General features: G+C 38.6%; 1 protein-coding gene across 1 annotated transcript in view; it reads right to left on the reverse strand.

The window, feature by feature from the left end:
* Positions 1–14,142, reverse strand: part of LOC149778805 (ubiquitin carboxyl-terminal hydrolase isozyme L5-like) — a 46,179-nt gene that overhangs the window by 17,899 nt on the left and 14,138 nt on the right. The window contains exons 5-6 of the mRNA XM_089939565.1: positions 7,579–7,640; positions 6,568–6,698 (exon numbers count right to left, since the gene is read on the reverse strand). Of these exons, the coding sequence (XP_089795691.1) occupies positions 6,568–6,698; positions 7,579–7,640 (193 nt within the window). The remainder of the gene's footprint in view (positions 1–6,567; positions 6,699–7,578; positions 7,641–14,142) is intronic.

A 14,142-nucleotide genomic window follows, 5' to 3' on the forward strand; every position in this document is an offset into this window, starting at 1 on the left:
CAGCATGCACTATATGTCAGCCATACTCAAACATCTGAATAGCATGTGTCAGGAGATGTCAGCCATACTCAAACATCTGAACAGCATGTGCAAGAGATGCCAGCCATACTTAAACATCATAAAATCATAAGCCATACTCAAACATCAGAACAGCATGTGCCATGAGATGTCAGCCATTCTCCAACATCAAAACAGCATGCACTATATGTCAGCAATACTCAAACATCAGAACAGCATGTGCCATGTAATGTCAGTTATACTCAAACAGCATATAAAACGTGATGTCTGCCTATCTCACACAACAGAACTGCATGTGCCAATCAAGTAACAGCAAAAATTTTGTTTTAAAATTTAATAAAACAAATTTGTACATCTACTAACTTTCAACATTTGCCATCGTACTTGCAACAGAACCTGAGCATGTAACTGTGAGTCTTCCACAATTTTAGGTTCCATTTTCAAAAAGAGAAAGAAGTCACAACCAGTTTGCATCCAATCTCTTACCAAGTTTACATCAACAAGTGCGACATTAATGCTTGCGTGACTGTCAAAAAGACAAGTAAAACTGATGTAAGGACAAGTGAAACTGATGTAAGGTTAAGTGAAAGCTAAAATAGGCTGTTTGAAGGTGCAAGCTATTGTTACAGCACAATAAAATCAAAGTGTTGGCTACAATTAAGTTGTTACTGATGTGATAATTAATGTCAATCCACAGTTTTACCTATATTCTTTGTAATAATTACAATCCCTTAGCAGAAATATCCCACTCTTTACTCAAAACAAAGTACCAACCTGCCGTAAGTTGGCTATCTTTACCTTTCTGATCCAACTGACGTTTTCATGTACATAAGTGGTTTTTATGTTATCTACATGTATCTACTAAATTATCCATACATAGTGTCTATTAAATTCTCTCTCACCCTCTCTCTCTCTCTCTCTCTCTCTCTCTCTATATATATATATATATATATATATATATATATATATATATATATATATATATATATATATATATAGTGTCCAACAAAATATCTTTAGTGTCTGTTATCTAAATAATGTCCAATAAATTGTCTATATATATATATATATATATATATATATATATATATATATATATATATATAGAGTCTGTTAATTACCTACATATAGTGTCTATTAAATTATGTATATAGAGTGTCTATCATTATCTACATAGCGTTTATTATCTATATAGTGTCTATGAAATTATCTATATAGTGTGAGAAATTATCTATTTATTGCATCTATGAAATTATCTATATACAGTGTCTATGAAATTACCTATATATAGAGTCTAAGATATTATCTATATATAGTGTCTATGAGATTATCTGTATTTAGTGTCAATGTGTCTATTAAATTATCTATATATAGCTGATCTGTCCCAATGGTCACCTTTATTCAGCAGTCACCTGTTCAGTGGCAATTCTAATTTCTCCCAGGTAAATTTCCTATATAACTGTTCTGTATATAATAGTCATCTGCCTTCTATGTCTAGTGAAAAAGTATTTCCTAACCAAACAATGGTTTCTCCCTGCCTTAAGCTGTCACTGACAGATGTATACAACAGTGAATGCTCAGATATTTGCTTCATGAGGAAAACATTGTTGACATTACAAAAAACCTAGACAATGACATTTTTAGAAGGCTACCTTGAAATGAAATGCAAATTTTCTGTGCAACAAAAGACATAAGCATCAAATTTAGTACCAACTGATAAATATCAAGGGTTAAGATACACTTAAATTTTAGGGATAAGTGACCTCTCCTTTTGGAAAGAATAGGGAGAAGTGAGAGCTGCACAGGATGAAGTGGGAGCTGAGCAAGAAATGCAATATATACATTTTATGCATCTTTCTCATTTATTTCTTATTTCCCTTTCCAATGGATTTGATAATTCTGAACTTGTCTATATTCATCCTATCTTCAGATACATGCATTCAACTTATTTTCATAGAGTTTTTTTTTGTAATTGGTTTTAATTCCATTCTGAGTTGAAAAGTCTCATTCACAATGAACAGTTGACATGGGAAGTATCACACAGTGCTTTATGTTCATGTGCCCTTTCTGGCCATTATCAGTTAACATGGGAAGTATCACACAGCACTTAATGTTTATGTGCCCTTTCTGGCCATTAACAGTTGTCATGGGAAATATCACACAGCACTTAATGTTTATGTGCCCTTTCTGGCCATTATCAGTTAACATGGGAAGTATCACACAGCACTTAATGTTTATGTGCCCTTTCTGGCCATTATCAGTTGACATGGGAAATATCACACAGCGCTTAATGTTTATGTGCCCTTTCTGGCCATTATCAGTTGACATGGGAAGTATCACACAGCACTTAATGTTTATGTGTCCTTTCTGGCCATTATCAGTTAACATGGGAAGTATCACACAGCACTTAATGTTTATGTGCCCTTTCTGGCCATTATCAGTTGACAGGGGAAGTATCACACAGCACTTAATGTTTATGTGCCCTTTCTGGCCATTATCAGTTGACATGGGAAGTATCACACAGCACTTAATGTTTATGTGCCCTTTCTGGCCATTAACAGTTGAGATGGGAAGTATCACACAGCACTTAATGTTTATGTGCCCTTTCTGGCCATTATCAGTTGACATGGGAAGTATCACACAGCACTTAATGTTTATGTGCCCTTTCTGGCCATTATCAGTTAACATGGGAAGTATCACACAGCACTTAATGTTTATGTGCCCTTTCTGGCCATTATCAGTTGACATGGGAAATATCACACAGCGCTTAATGTTTATGTGCCCTTTCTGGCCATTATCAGTTGACATGGGAAGTATCACACAGCACTTAATGTTTATGTGTCCTTTCTGGCCATTATCAGTTAACATGGGAAGTATCACACAGCACTTAATGTTTATGTGCCCTTTCTGGCCATTATCAGTTGACAGGGGAAGTATCACACAGCACTTAATGTTTATGTGCCCTTTCTGGCCATTATCAGTTGACATGGGAAGTATCACACAGCACTTAATGTTTATGTGCCCTTTCTGGCCATTAACAGTTGAGATGGGAAGTATCACACAGCACTTAATGTTTATGTGCCCTTTCTGGCCATTATCAGTTGACATGGGAAGTATCACACAGCACTTAATGTTTATGTGTCCTTTCTGGCCACTATCAGTTAACATGGGAAGTATCACACAGCACTTAATGTTTATGTGCCCTTTCTGGCCATTATCAGTTGACATGGGAAGTATCACACAGCACTTAAGGTTTATGTGCCCTTTCTGGCCATTATCAGTTGACATGGGAAGTATCACACAGCACTTAATGTTTATGTGCCCTTTCTGGCCATTAACAGTTGAGATGGGAAGTATCACACAGCACTTAATGTTTATGTGCCCTTTCTGGCCACTATCAGTTGACATGGGAAGTATCACACAGCACTTAAGGTTTATGTGCCCTTTCTGGCCATTATCAGTTGACATGGGAAGTATCACACAGCACTTAATGTTTATGTGCCCTTTCTGGCCATTAACAGTTGAGATGGGAAGTATCACACAGCACTTAAGGTTTATGTGCCCTTTCTGGCCATTATCAGTTAACATGGGAAGTATCACACAGCGCTTAATGTTTATGTGCCCTTTCTGGCCATTAACAGTTGACATGGGAAGTATCACACAGCGCTTAATGTTTATGTGCCCTTTCTGGCCATTATCAGTTGACATGGGAAGTATCACACAGCGCTTAATGTTTATGTGCCCTTTCTGGCCATTAACAGTTGACATGGGAAGTATCACACAGTGCTTAATGTTTATGTGCCCTTTCTGGCCATTAACAGTTGACATCAAAAGTATCACACAGCACTTAATGTTTATGTGCCCTTTCTGGCCATTATGCCACGTGTTTTGGCCAAACGACTTCAAATGAGTACAGCAGAAATGATATAGTGTAACAGTCAATCAGACAAAACCTGATATGGCTGCAATACATTCTTCCTGGGGATACAAGACTGTAACTACTCAACTGGGTTGAGGGAGTATCTACATGCTATAAACTACTCTAAGTGAACATCTCAAAATTCACTGGGTGAAGTCATTTATGCTTTCTGTACAGAAGAAAGTAAAGTATACATTTTTTCAATGACTTATTTACTCACTTCACCTGGTAGCATATGACCCCTGAAATATTATGAACTAAAAATTAATATCAGAATAGTGAAATCTAAATATCAAAGATTTGCTGCTTTAAAAACTTCATGAACATATACATCATGTATACCACATGAACATAAAATACTGCCATCATTTATATTCCATGAACATTTAATACTGTACATCACTTGTACTTCATGAACATATAATACTGTACATCACTTGTACTTCATGAACATATAATACTGTACACTGCTTATACTTCATGGACATATAATACTGTACACTGCTTATACTTCATGGACATATAATACTGTACACTGCTTATACTTCATGGACATATAATACTGTACACTGCTTATACTTCATGGACATATAATACTGTACATCACTTGTACTTCATGAACATATAATACTGTACACTGCTTATACTTCATGGACATATAATACTGTACACTGCTTGTATTTCATGAACATGTTATTCTGTACATCACTTACACTTCATGAACATATAATACTATACATCTAAATACTTCACTAACATATTTAAAGGCTACTGCATTTATATGGGAAAATATAAACAAGTTTTTTCTGAGTAATACTGCACTACCTTGGGAGTGCAATATTAGTCAGAAAAAATGAGTTCCTATTTTCCCATACAAATGGAGTAATCTTTTTATTACATACTCATCTGGTTTTCCTACCTAAGGATTAAATAATAAAAGAATATGCAGCAAGAAACAAAATAACTGAATTTATGCTGTATTTCAAAATAAATACTTAACCACAGATTCAACATAAATATTAATGTACACATAGTACTGCCCAGTGACCTCTGAATTTTGTTGCGTACTCAACATAAGTTTTAAAAAAATTTGGTTTGGTCAACTTAAAATTTAAATTTTGAGTCACATTGTGAATGAATGCGCATTGAAACTTCTCCAGATGGTCTGGAATGGATGGATTTTGTTTTTCTGTTGATCCAACTCAATTCTGCTTTTCTGCTTGTGATGGACTGAACTTATTAGACAAGTCAAATCCATATGATGTACATGTGATTCTAAGCCGCGAACAGACCTGTCTTGAAACATCTGCACCTCTGTTTCTGTTCTGTCACTGATTGTTTGGGATCATAATGTGGGAAAAATATTAATTCTTTTAATTGAAATTATCAAAAAGATGCTGTTGAATGTCAAATTAATTTTGGGTGCAGTAAGGAGAATGTGATTTCTGTTAGAAATATAGTTGAAATTACAGTACAATTTTATGGTATGTATCAAGTTTTGGAACCCATGATGTGGGTCAGGTAATTCAGATTTTCAGAACTAACTAAAAAAGTACATTTTCAGGAAATTCAAGATTTAAAAATATAAGTATATTTACTGTCATTCTTATCAGCAACAAAAGAAAACATGTTCATATCTTGTCACTTGCATGGTCTTTGTTGAAGGGACTTCAGCTAGGTACAAGATCAGTATGGCTTCTATCGCTAGCCTACTATAGGCCTAAATCTAAAACATTGTATCAAAAAATGTTAAATGGAAAAAACTGCAAAGTAGCTCCTGTGTGATAATTTATTTGGCCAGCAGAAATTATACTTCTTCATCATCTTGGCTTAATGGCACTGAAGCTCTTAGTTTTCTACCAAAACCTTCAGTTCCATTTTTTTCTCGAGTTTAGTGTTTTGACTGACTTGTAAAATGGTACTTCTCTGATAGATATGCAATAGCCCCTGGCTTCAATGTTTTTTTATGCTATTTTCATAGACCCTAGAGAGAACTGGTCCAGGTCTGAATCATTATATTTGCAAAACGTTAAGAACATTCTCTGAAAAAACTGGACAATGCAATTACAATGTTTATTTGTTTGCTTGGTTGAAAATTTCTTTTGTGATTGAGTGAACTCATCCACTTCATTAACTTTATCATCATTACTTTCAAATGGACGAAACAGCTTGTTTAGTTCATACACAAACAAATCCTATAATTTAAACCAAAAGCTAAGGGTCTGCTACATGTATACATTGTACAAAGTTGTTCCTAATAAACAATACTATTTTTAGGCATGTGTTGTGCTATTTGAAGCCATGCAGTATGGAAAAACACTGCACAATTCTGACACTGTAAAGTTAATGGAGTAACAAATGAGCATATAATAAAATGCTGAACATCACTTATACTTCATAATGTTTTATTAGTGCAAAAGCACATCTTTCAATTGTTTCTTCAATAGTTCAAGATCAACAGCAGCATCTCAAATATATCTTGGAACTGTTGTTAGCAATTAGAACTTGCATTTGAGACTCCTTATGAATACAAGTTATGACAATCATGCAAAAAATGTGATTTACACTAAATGAAAGCATTTTCAAAGCATTATTTTCTGTGTAGCAAATTTCACAGCCTTTACACATACCTAAATCTACAGGTCCATCTTTTAATCCATCTAACTCATACAGCCTTCCATCTATGGGGAGGTAACTCACAAAGTGAAATACATCATCATCCTTTTTAGCTGACTTCTCATCAAACTCAAACATCTGTTGTCTGCAAAAGATACAAAGATGGTTATACATAAGTATCATACATACTTGCTTTTAAGTCAATTCCAACTGCAAACAAAACATACCCAGATCTGCACAATGATCATTCTCTGAAAATAATTTGATGTCTTCCCCAATCATTGCATTTAACTACTGATGAAAATATAACTTTTTTCAAAAGCAAAACTATACAAACTCATATTATTAAGAGACAGGCTTTCAGGTCAGATACAAATCTGGTCCCATGTAACTGACTGAGAGATGTTACAAATGTTGGCTATGAAAATCCTTGTATAACCAGAACTTGTGGAAAATGAAACTCAAAACTCAACTCACAGTTAGGAATATCTTACAATATGTAACTTTAATGGGAATAAGGTTAGAGTCATAGAATTAACTGGATCCTCTTGATTTTGGTTTCCCTACAAGCAGGCTAAAATTCAATGATATAGTTTCACTTTAAGTACAATAAATTTGAAATTCTGAATGCGGCCCAATTTTCATGGTTTCTGGAGTTGCTACAAACCACAAATTTTAAAACTCCAATGAACAATAATCCCTCAATGAAAATAACAGGTTCCCATCTCCAAACCAAGGAAACAATGCAATCCCACCTCCAAACCACAAATTTAAAACTCCACTGGACAAAGATCCCTCAAAGGAAACAACAATATTCAATCACCAAACCACAAACTGAAAACTCCAGTGAACAATGATCCCTCAATGGAAACAATATCATATCACAAATGAAAATTTAATTTTTAGCCATAATGTCAAATTTTTCAAAAAGCTATGAAAACTGATACCCACAAAAAAACACATTAATTCACAGAATAAAGTTTTGAATTTTATGCAAAGAACATTTTAAGAATAAGGCTCCTTACCTGGAGAAGCTATTGTGAACATGTCTGATAACATCTGAGTTGCTGAGACTGAGCCCTCGAAGCTGCAATAAAGATTCAATTCTTACACAAGTGTTCTTTTTACGTGAAATTTATGAAATGATTTGTAACAGGTTATTAAATGCTCGCTGCATGTTCATTGTAAAAGTGCGATTTAGTATATTTTGATGTGCATCAATTTTTCCTGGTTTTGCAAAGAATTTAATTTCTTGCCACTTAACTATATTGATTTTGAATAGGATTTATTGTCTTCACAGATTAATATTTTAAGTTGGGTTTTTAAATTCATGGTTTGTGAACAGGATCCTATCATCTTCATAGATCAAACTTTATACAGTGTCTTTAAGTTTGGGGTTGTAAAAAGGATCTTATCATCTTCATAGATAAAATTTACAAACTGTATTTTTAAATTCAGAGTCCTGAATAACCATAAATCCATGAAAATTGGTAGATTTTGAAAACTGAAAATGCCCCCCATAATATATATGCATACCTAGTATTTAACAAGTTTTTTGAAGTTTATATCTGATAAACATGAGTTTGCTTTGTTCAAATATATCACTTTGTGATTTTTATATGGTATGTCTGGTTGACGAACGTGATGTTTTCTTGCTGACAAAGGTGAATGTTCGGTGAAAAACCCCTTCAGAATCAAACAAATGGAAGTCCAGGGCCATATTTTTGCAACAAATAAGGGTCCAACATATTGTAACGTGCTCACCCAGGTTTAACTTCCCAACGCAAGCTCACTTATATTTACAAAATTTCTTCCTGTTTCTAAACTTCAGCAATCCTTAAATTGATTTTTTTGTTGTTGTTGTTGTAGGGTTTAACGCTATTTTTCAGCACACAATAGGCTATATGGCGGCCAGTATTAATGGTGGAGGAAGAACCCGGGAAAACTTCGGAAAGAACCACCGACCCTTGAGAAGCTACTGGCAAGCTTTCTCACATATCCACATTGGCCGAATCCAAGACTTGAACCTCCTTAAATTGAGACCTTGAATTGGTTACAATATTATAATGTACTGGTAGTATATGGAAAATCGTCTGATAACAGACAAAATCCCTACAGAAATAACGGCTTCTTATACTAGCTACTTATATGTGAGGAAATTATTTATCTAAGTATATAAACAACATAAAATCTGAATTAGAAAAATAGAGGATTTATTTTAGTCTTAAGATGTTAATAAACAAATCAATATAATAGAATTCACATATTCTCTTCCTAGTCAATAAATAAATTAATATGACAAAATATAATTACAACCAACAGTCTCAACAATTTGTATTAAATAATAATATTGATCAAATAGAATCTACTATAATAATTTAAGAATATTCATAGGGGTAACATTAAAATCCAAATACAAATGGATTCAAATAAATAGAATTAACAGGCAAAATGGGTCATCATTTCTGTTACGAATAAAATATAAAGTCATACAAATATACTGAATTAGCGTTATGGAGGTCCTATATCCCTACGTAAAAGTACCCAATGCTTTACCTTTGGCTTTGATTTTCCTTAGTACAGAAATTTATTATTAATTTTTATATTGCAGAAATGAATGTATATCTTCTAATATGATCATTTCCAGTTAATTTCTACTTAGAGAATGATAACATTCCCTATCACTTTTGAAAGCCACTTATACATTATGTATTGCATTTGCATACGAACCTGATGCCAGTTGAAGGGAAAGCAAATTTTTAGTAAACTGTGTTTCTCTGAGAATACTTACCCGATCACATTAACATTAGGGATATAAGCCTGCTACCTCTCGAATCCAGCCCTACTAAAATACGAAAATTCATCTTTTCTGTCTATCTCATATAGGCCAAAGGGCAATAACTCTTGCCCCTTACCTCCCTTTGCCACCGCCAGGTGTCACTAGTTTTTTAAGCTTAGCGATATATATTATACAAGGATGCTCGCATAGCGGGGCAGCTGGGAAGGTTTTTAAGTAATGTGATCGGGTAAGTATTCTCGGAGAAACACAATTTACTAAAAATTTGCTTTCTCCTTCAAATACGTTCCCCGATCACATTAACATTAGGAGAATAAGTAATAGGAGGAGGGAATGCTGAGCATCCTTCCTCCACCCTGGGTACCTTCTAGGGAATGATGGCTGGATTCCCCATTTGAACGACAACCCGTTCTCCTAATTTCTTAGCAACACAGCCTAGGGTCCCGTGATATGTGACCCCTATATACGGTTAAGAAGATAATTACTGAAATCTTCTTACCTACGAAATTTCACTGGCGAATCCAGCGAAGCTGATAGGCTGTGCTGACTGTTTTAAATGGGTCTGGTGGTCATCTGGGCTGCTGACACCGGACCTACCAGATTCAAGGTTTGCCTCTGCGAAGCCAAATCTCTGAGATAAAAACTGGAGAAGGTTGACTCTGCATGCCAGCCAACAGCTTTTATTATATCTCAGATCGAAACACTGCATTCGAATGCCAGGCTCACCGAGATTGCTCTAATCTCATGAGTCGTAATCTTCATGAGGCAACTCTAATCTTGTGAGACCTCAGAGTACGCTGAGCGTATAACCCACTTCAGCCATGAAGCAAGGGCTTGAGGGGTGATATCCCGTTTACCAGCTTTGACCGGAAGAAAGAGGCGCTTACATGTGTCCCGACACACCTCTGTGCGTTTTAAATAGTGCTTGAGTGCACGAACAGGATCTTGCATGACTGCTGCTCTTGACTTATCTATGGAAGAGAGCAAGCGAATGATGATTCTTTGATTGCCAATGGATGGTAACCTATTTTTGGCTACGAAGCCTGGTTGCGTCAGGAGGACCACCGAACCATCTGATCTGAACTGAAGAAAGTTCGGGTCACTGGAAAGGGCATGTAAATCGCTCACCCTGCATGCTGAAGGTAAGGCTATCAAGAAACATGTTTTGTATGATAATAGCTTTAATGAAGTGTGGGCTAAAGGTTCAAATTTGTCTGAATTGAGCCATGTTAAAACCCAGGACAGACTCCATTTTGGAAACAGGGTGAGGGATTTTGGTCGATTGAAATCAAAATTGGCTAAAAGATCTGATAGATCTTTGTTATGCCCAATATCACATCTACCATGATGGCGGACTGTGTCTGATATCATGGAGCAGTAGCCTTTGATAGTAATTGGGGCCAACTGTTTCTCCTCGAAAAGCCAGAGAAAAAAGTCGGCCAGTTGAGGGATTGAGACACTCAAAGGGACGATGTTATTGATATGGCACCAGTCCCTGAAAACAAGCCACTTTCCCTCGTAAGCCTTCAGAGTGGAGGGCCTTCTTGCTCTTGAGATTCTCTCCACAATCGAAGGTTTAAATTGTTTGTCTCGCAAGGCTACCCAGACAAGAGCCAAACGTGAAGAAGAAGACGGTCTGGGCAGGGGTGGAACATCTGTGACTGCGGTTGTTTGAGAAGATTTGGGTTGGTTGGAATCTTCCTGGGTAGATCTATCGCTAGATCGAGTAGATCGGTGACCCAGGACTTGTTCCATCTGAGAGGGGCAATCAGAATCATCCGACAGTTCTGACCCCTTAACCTCTGGATTATTTTCGGTACCAAAACTGTGGGAGGGTAGGCAAATGCCCACAACCCCTCCCAGCTGATTGACAGAGCGTCCATGGCCCAAGCCTCTGGGTCTGGAACTGGAGAGACGAAGGTGGGCAACTTGCGATTCCACCTTGTCGCAAAAAGATCGATCATCGGACGCCCCCAAAGTGTGCAAATCCGAAGAAAGACTGATTGATGGAGTGACCATTCCGTGTGAATGACTTGACCTTTCCTTGATAGAGTGTCGGCCAAGACACTGAGTCTGCCGGGAATGTGTCTGATTTGTACGCTGATGTGGAGGTTGTCGCACCAACGTAGAAACTGCCAGATCAGAATGCACAGGTCTGGTGATTTGGTGCCCCCTTGTTTGAGGAGGTAAGTCACCACCACAGAGTTGTCTGACATAATAAGGACAGTTTTTCCTAAGAGTTGATCCTTCCAGAAATGAAAGGTATTGATGACAGCCCTCATTTCTAAAAGGTTGATGTGGAGAGGCCTCTCCCCTGGCTCCCACATGCCGCTGACTGTAGCGTAGTCCAGCAACAGGTGGGCACCCCAACCGTAGGTACTGGCATCGGTACATACTGTTATCTCCGCTTGGAGCATCTCCAGAGGAATCCCCGTGGACAGCCAACCGGGGTTGTGCCACTGACGCAGGAACGATCGTATCTCGGGTGTGATCATTATTGTCTGATTGAGGGGACTTGAAAAGGGGCGCCATTGTGCCATTAACGTCATTTGTAAGGGATGCATAAAAAGACGGCCAAGCGGGATCAAGTCCGCCGCCGCATTGAATAATCTGAGGAGTTGCAAGAATTCTCTCACTGAAATCCATGTCCTGTTGGAAACGGACTCGACAAGTTCGACGATCTGGATTACATGAGTGCGAGGAAGCCGTACCAGATTCAGATCGGTGAGAAACTCCATACCCAGATGGACAAAACGCTGGGATGGACAAAGATCGGACTTTTTCCAGTTCACAAGAAAGCCTAGATGATCTAAACGTGCTAAAAGATCGTTTCTGCCTTTGAGCAGAATAGAACTTACCATATGTTTCTGGAGGATGTCATCCAAGTACACTGCCATCCCTGTAGATGAAGTCGAGCGGAACAGGATGACGACGCAATCCATAACCTTGGTAAAAGCCCAAGGGCTGATGTTAAGGCCAAAGGGTAGGACCTGGAACTGATAAACCGCGTTGCGGTAAGCGAATTGGAGAAATTTCCGTGACGCGGAGTGGATAGGGACATGAAAATCTGCGTTGGTCATATCTAGACTGACGGCATACGCGATCCGCCAGATGGAAAGACGAATTGATCTTGCCGTTTCCATCTTGAATTTCGGTGGTAAAATGTATTGGTTGAGGCGACTCAGGTCGATGATCGGCCTCAACTTGCCTTTTGCCTTCTGGATAAGAAACAGCCTGAAATAAAACCCCGGCGATTGTGGTTTTTTCACAATCTCCACCGCTCATTTTTTTATGAGTGACTGTATCTCCTGTTGTAGAAAGGTATCCTTCTCCTGATCGGACGGTACGTCCGTGAAGAGGGGAGAGGAGGACAGGGGAGGGGGTTGGATAAATGAAATCCAAAGTCCCTCCGAAATGACCTGGATCACCCAATCATTCTGAGGAAAAAAGGTTGTCCAGTGGTCCTGAAATTACAGGAGGCAGCCACCCACAGGTAGGCTGTCCGCGGGTGGTGGAGAGGGTATGTCAATTTTTAGAGTTAGGAGGCTTGAAGATGGAGAAACTTTGTTTCTTACCGCCTCTGTATGGTTGCCTCTTAGCTTGAGTAGACTTGTCTCCTGGCATTGGGTTGGGATCTATACTGCACATTTGATTGTAAGGATCCCTTGTCCCTGGTCCACCAATCATCCCTCCGCTGTGGCAGGGGCTTATTTTTTCTAAATGCCTGCGAGGGTTGGGAAGCGAGTTGGAGGGGCAGTTCCTGAGCTGCCTGCTTCCAAACTTCTTCAATTTTTCCTCCAAACAGTAAAGGCGACCCAAACGGAGTCATCTGTAAAGCCAGAGTATGATGGGGCTTGAGCGACATGGACCGCAGACATGCGTCACATCGTATCAGGTCTAAGTTGGCAGAAGCAGTCAACGCATTAGCCATGGAATGGTGAGCTGCCCTGTTAATAACTCTAGCAATCTGGGCCGTCGCTTCCCAAGCGTGGTCATTGTCTGATTTTTCTGCGAGTCGGAAAATGGCTAATGAAGCCAAGTCTAACATTGAAGACGTAGCGACTATGTTCCAGACTAGCTTTGCCGTGGCATGGAACACATTTTTTGTCCACTTTGTAAAACAGTGGAGAGGACAAGTGAACTGCTGCCATATTTTTGTCCAGGGCCGGAAGATCCGTACTGAAGGTGTCTGAATGAGTTTTGTACCAGCGACACGAGAACGTTGCTGGTACTTGGCTTTCTGAAAAGAACGCCTTAGCATTCCCTGGATCACCTATTCGTCCTGATAGATGATCACTGATCTCCTTAATTTTTGCTGACTGGGGAAGGAGCCGGAAGGACAGCGTCTCTTCCTCCCCGTCAAGATCTACAGACGCCTTAACTTTGTAGTCTTGAGTGGCGGTAGGAGGTGGAGGGCATTCTGAAGTTGCCAACACCCTATAAATTTCTTCCACTGCCGCCTTGAAGCCAAACTCAGTCCGTTCCATGGTTGGATCTGTGTATGGCTGATTTGCAGGAGTTTCGTCACCCTCACTGTGTGCCGAGTCGTGTTCTCTAATAGCTTGCATTTCTGGATAGAGCATACCAGGTGGCATAGATGACGCGATTTTGTGATCCTTAACAGTCACTAACTCTCCCTTGTGGATAAGCCATGAACATATGGACAGCCGGCCCTGCCGGCTGGTTTGTCTGGCTTGTGGTCGGTCTGAATGTTGGCGACGGTCCTGCTATCACCGGTAACGGCTGCTCCAATGGCCTGGCTAGACGGACAGATTTCTCACTAAAATCTCCG

Source organism: Sinohyriopsis cumingii, chromosome 17 (genome assembly GCF_028554795.1).
Source record: "Sinohyriopsis cumingii isolate HCF-2022 chromosome 17, ASM2855479v2, whole genome shotgun sequence".
NCBI classification, from domain to species: Eukaryota; Metazoa; Mollusca; class Bivalvia; order Unionida; family Unionidae; genus Sinohyriopsis; species Sinohyriopsis cumingii.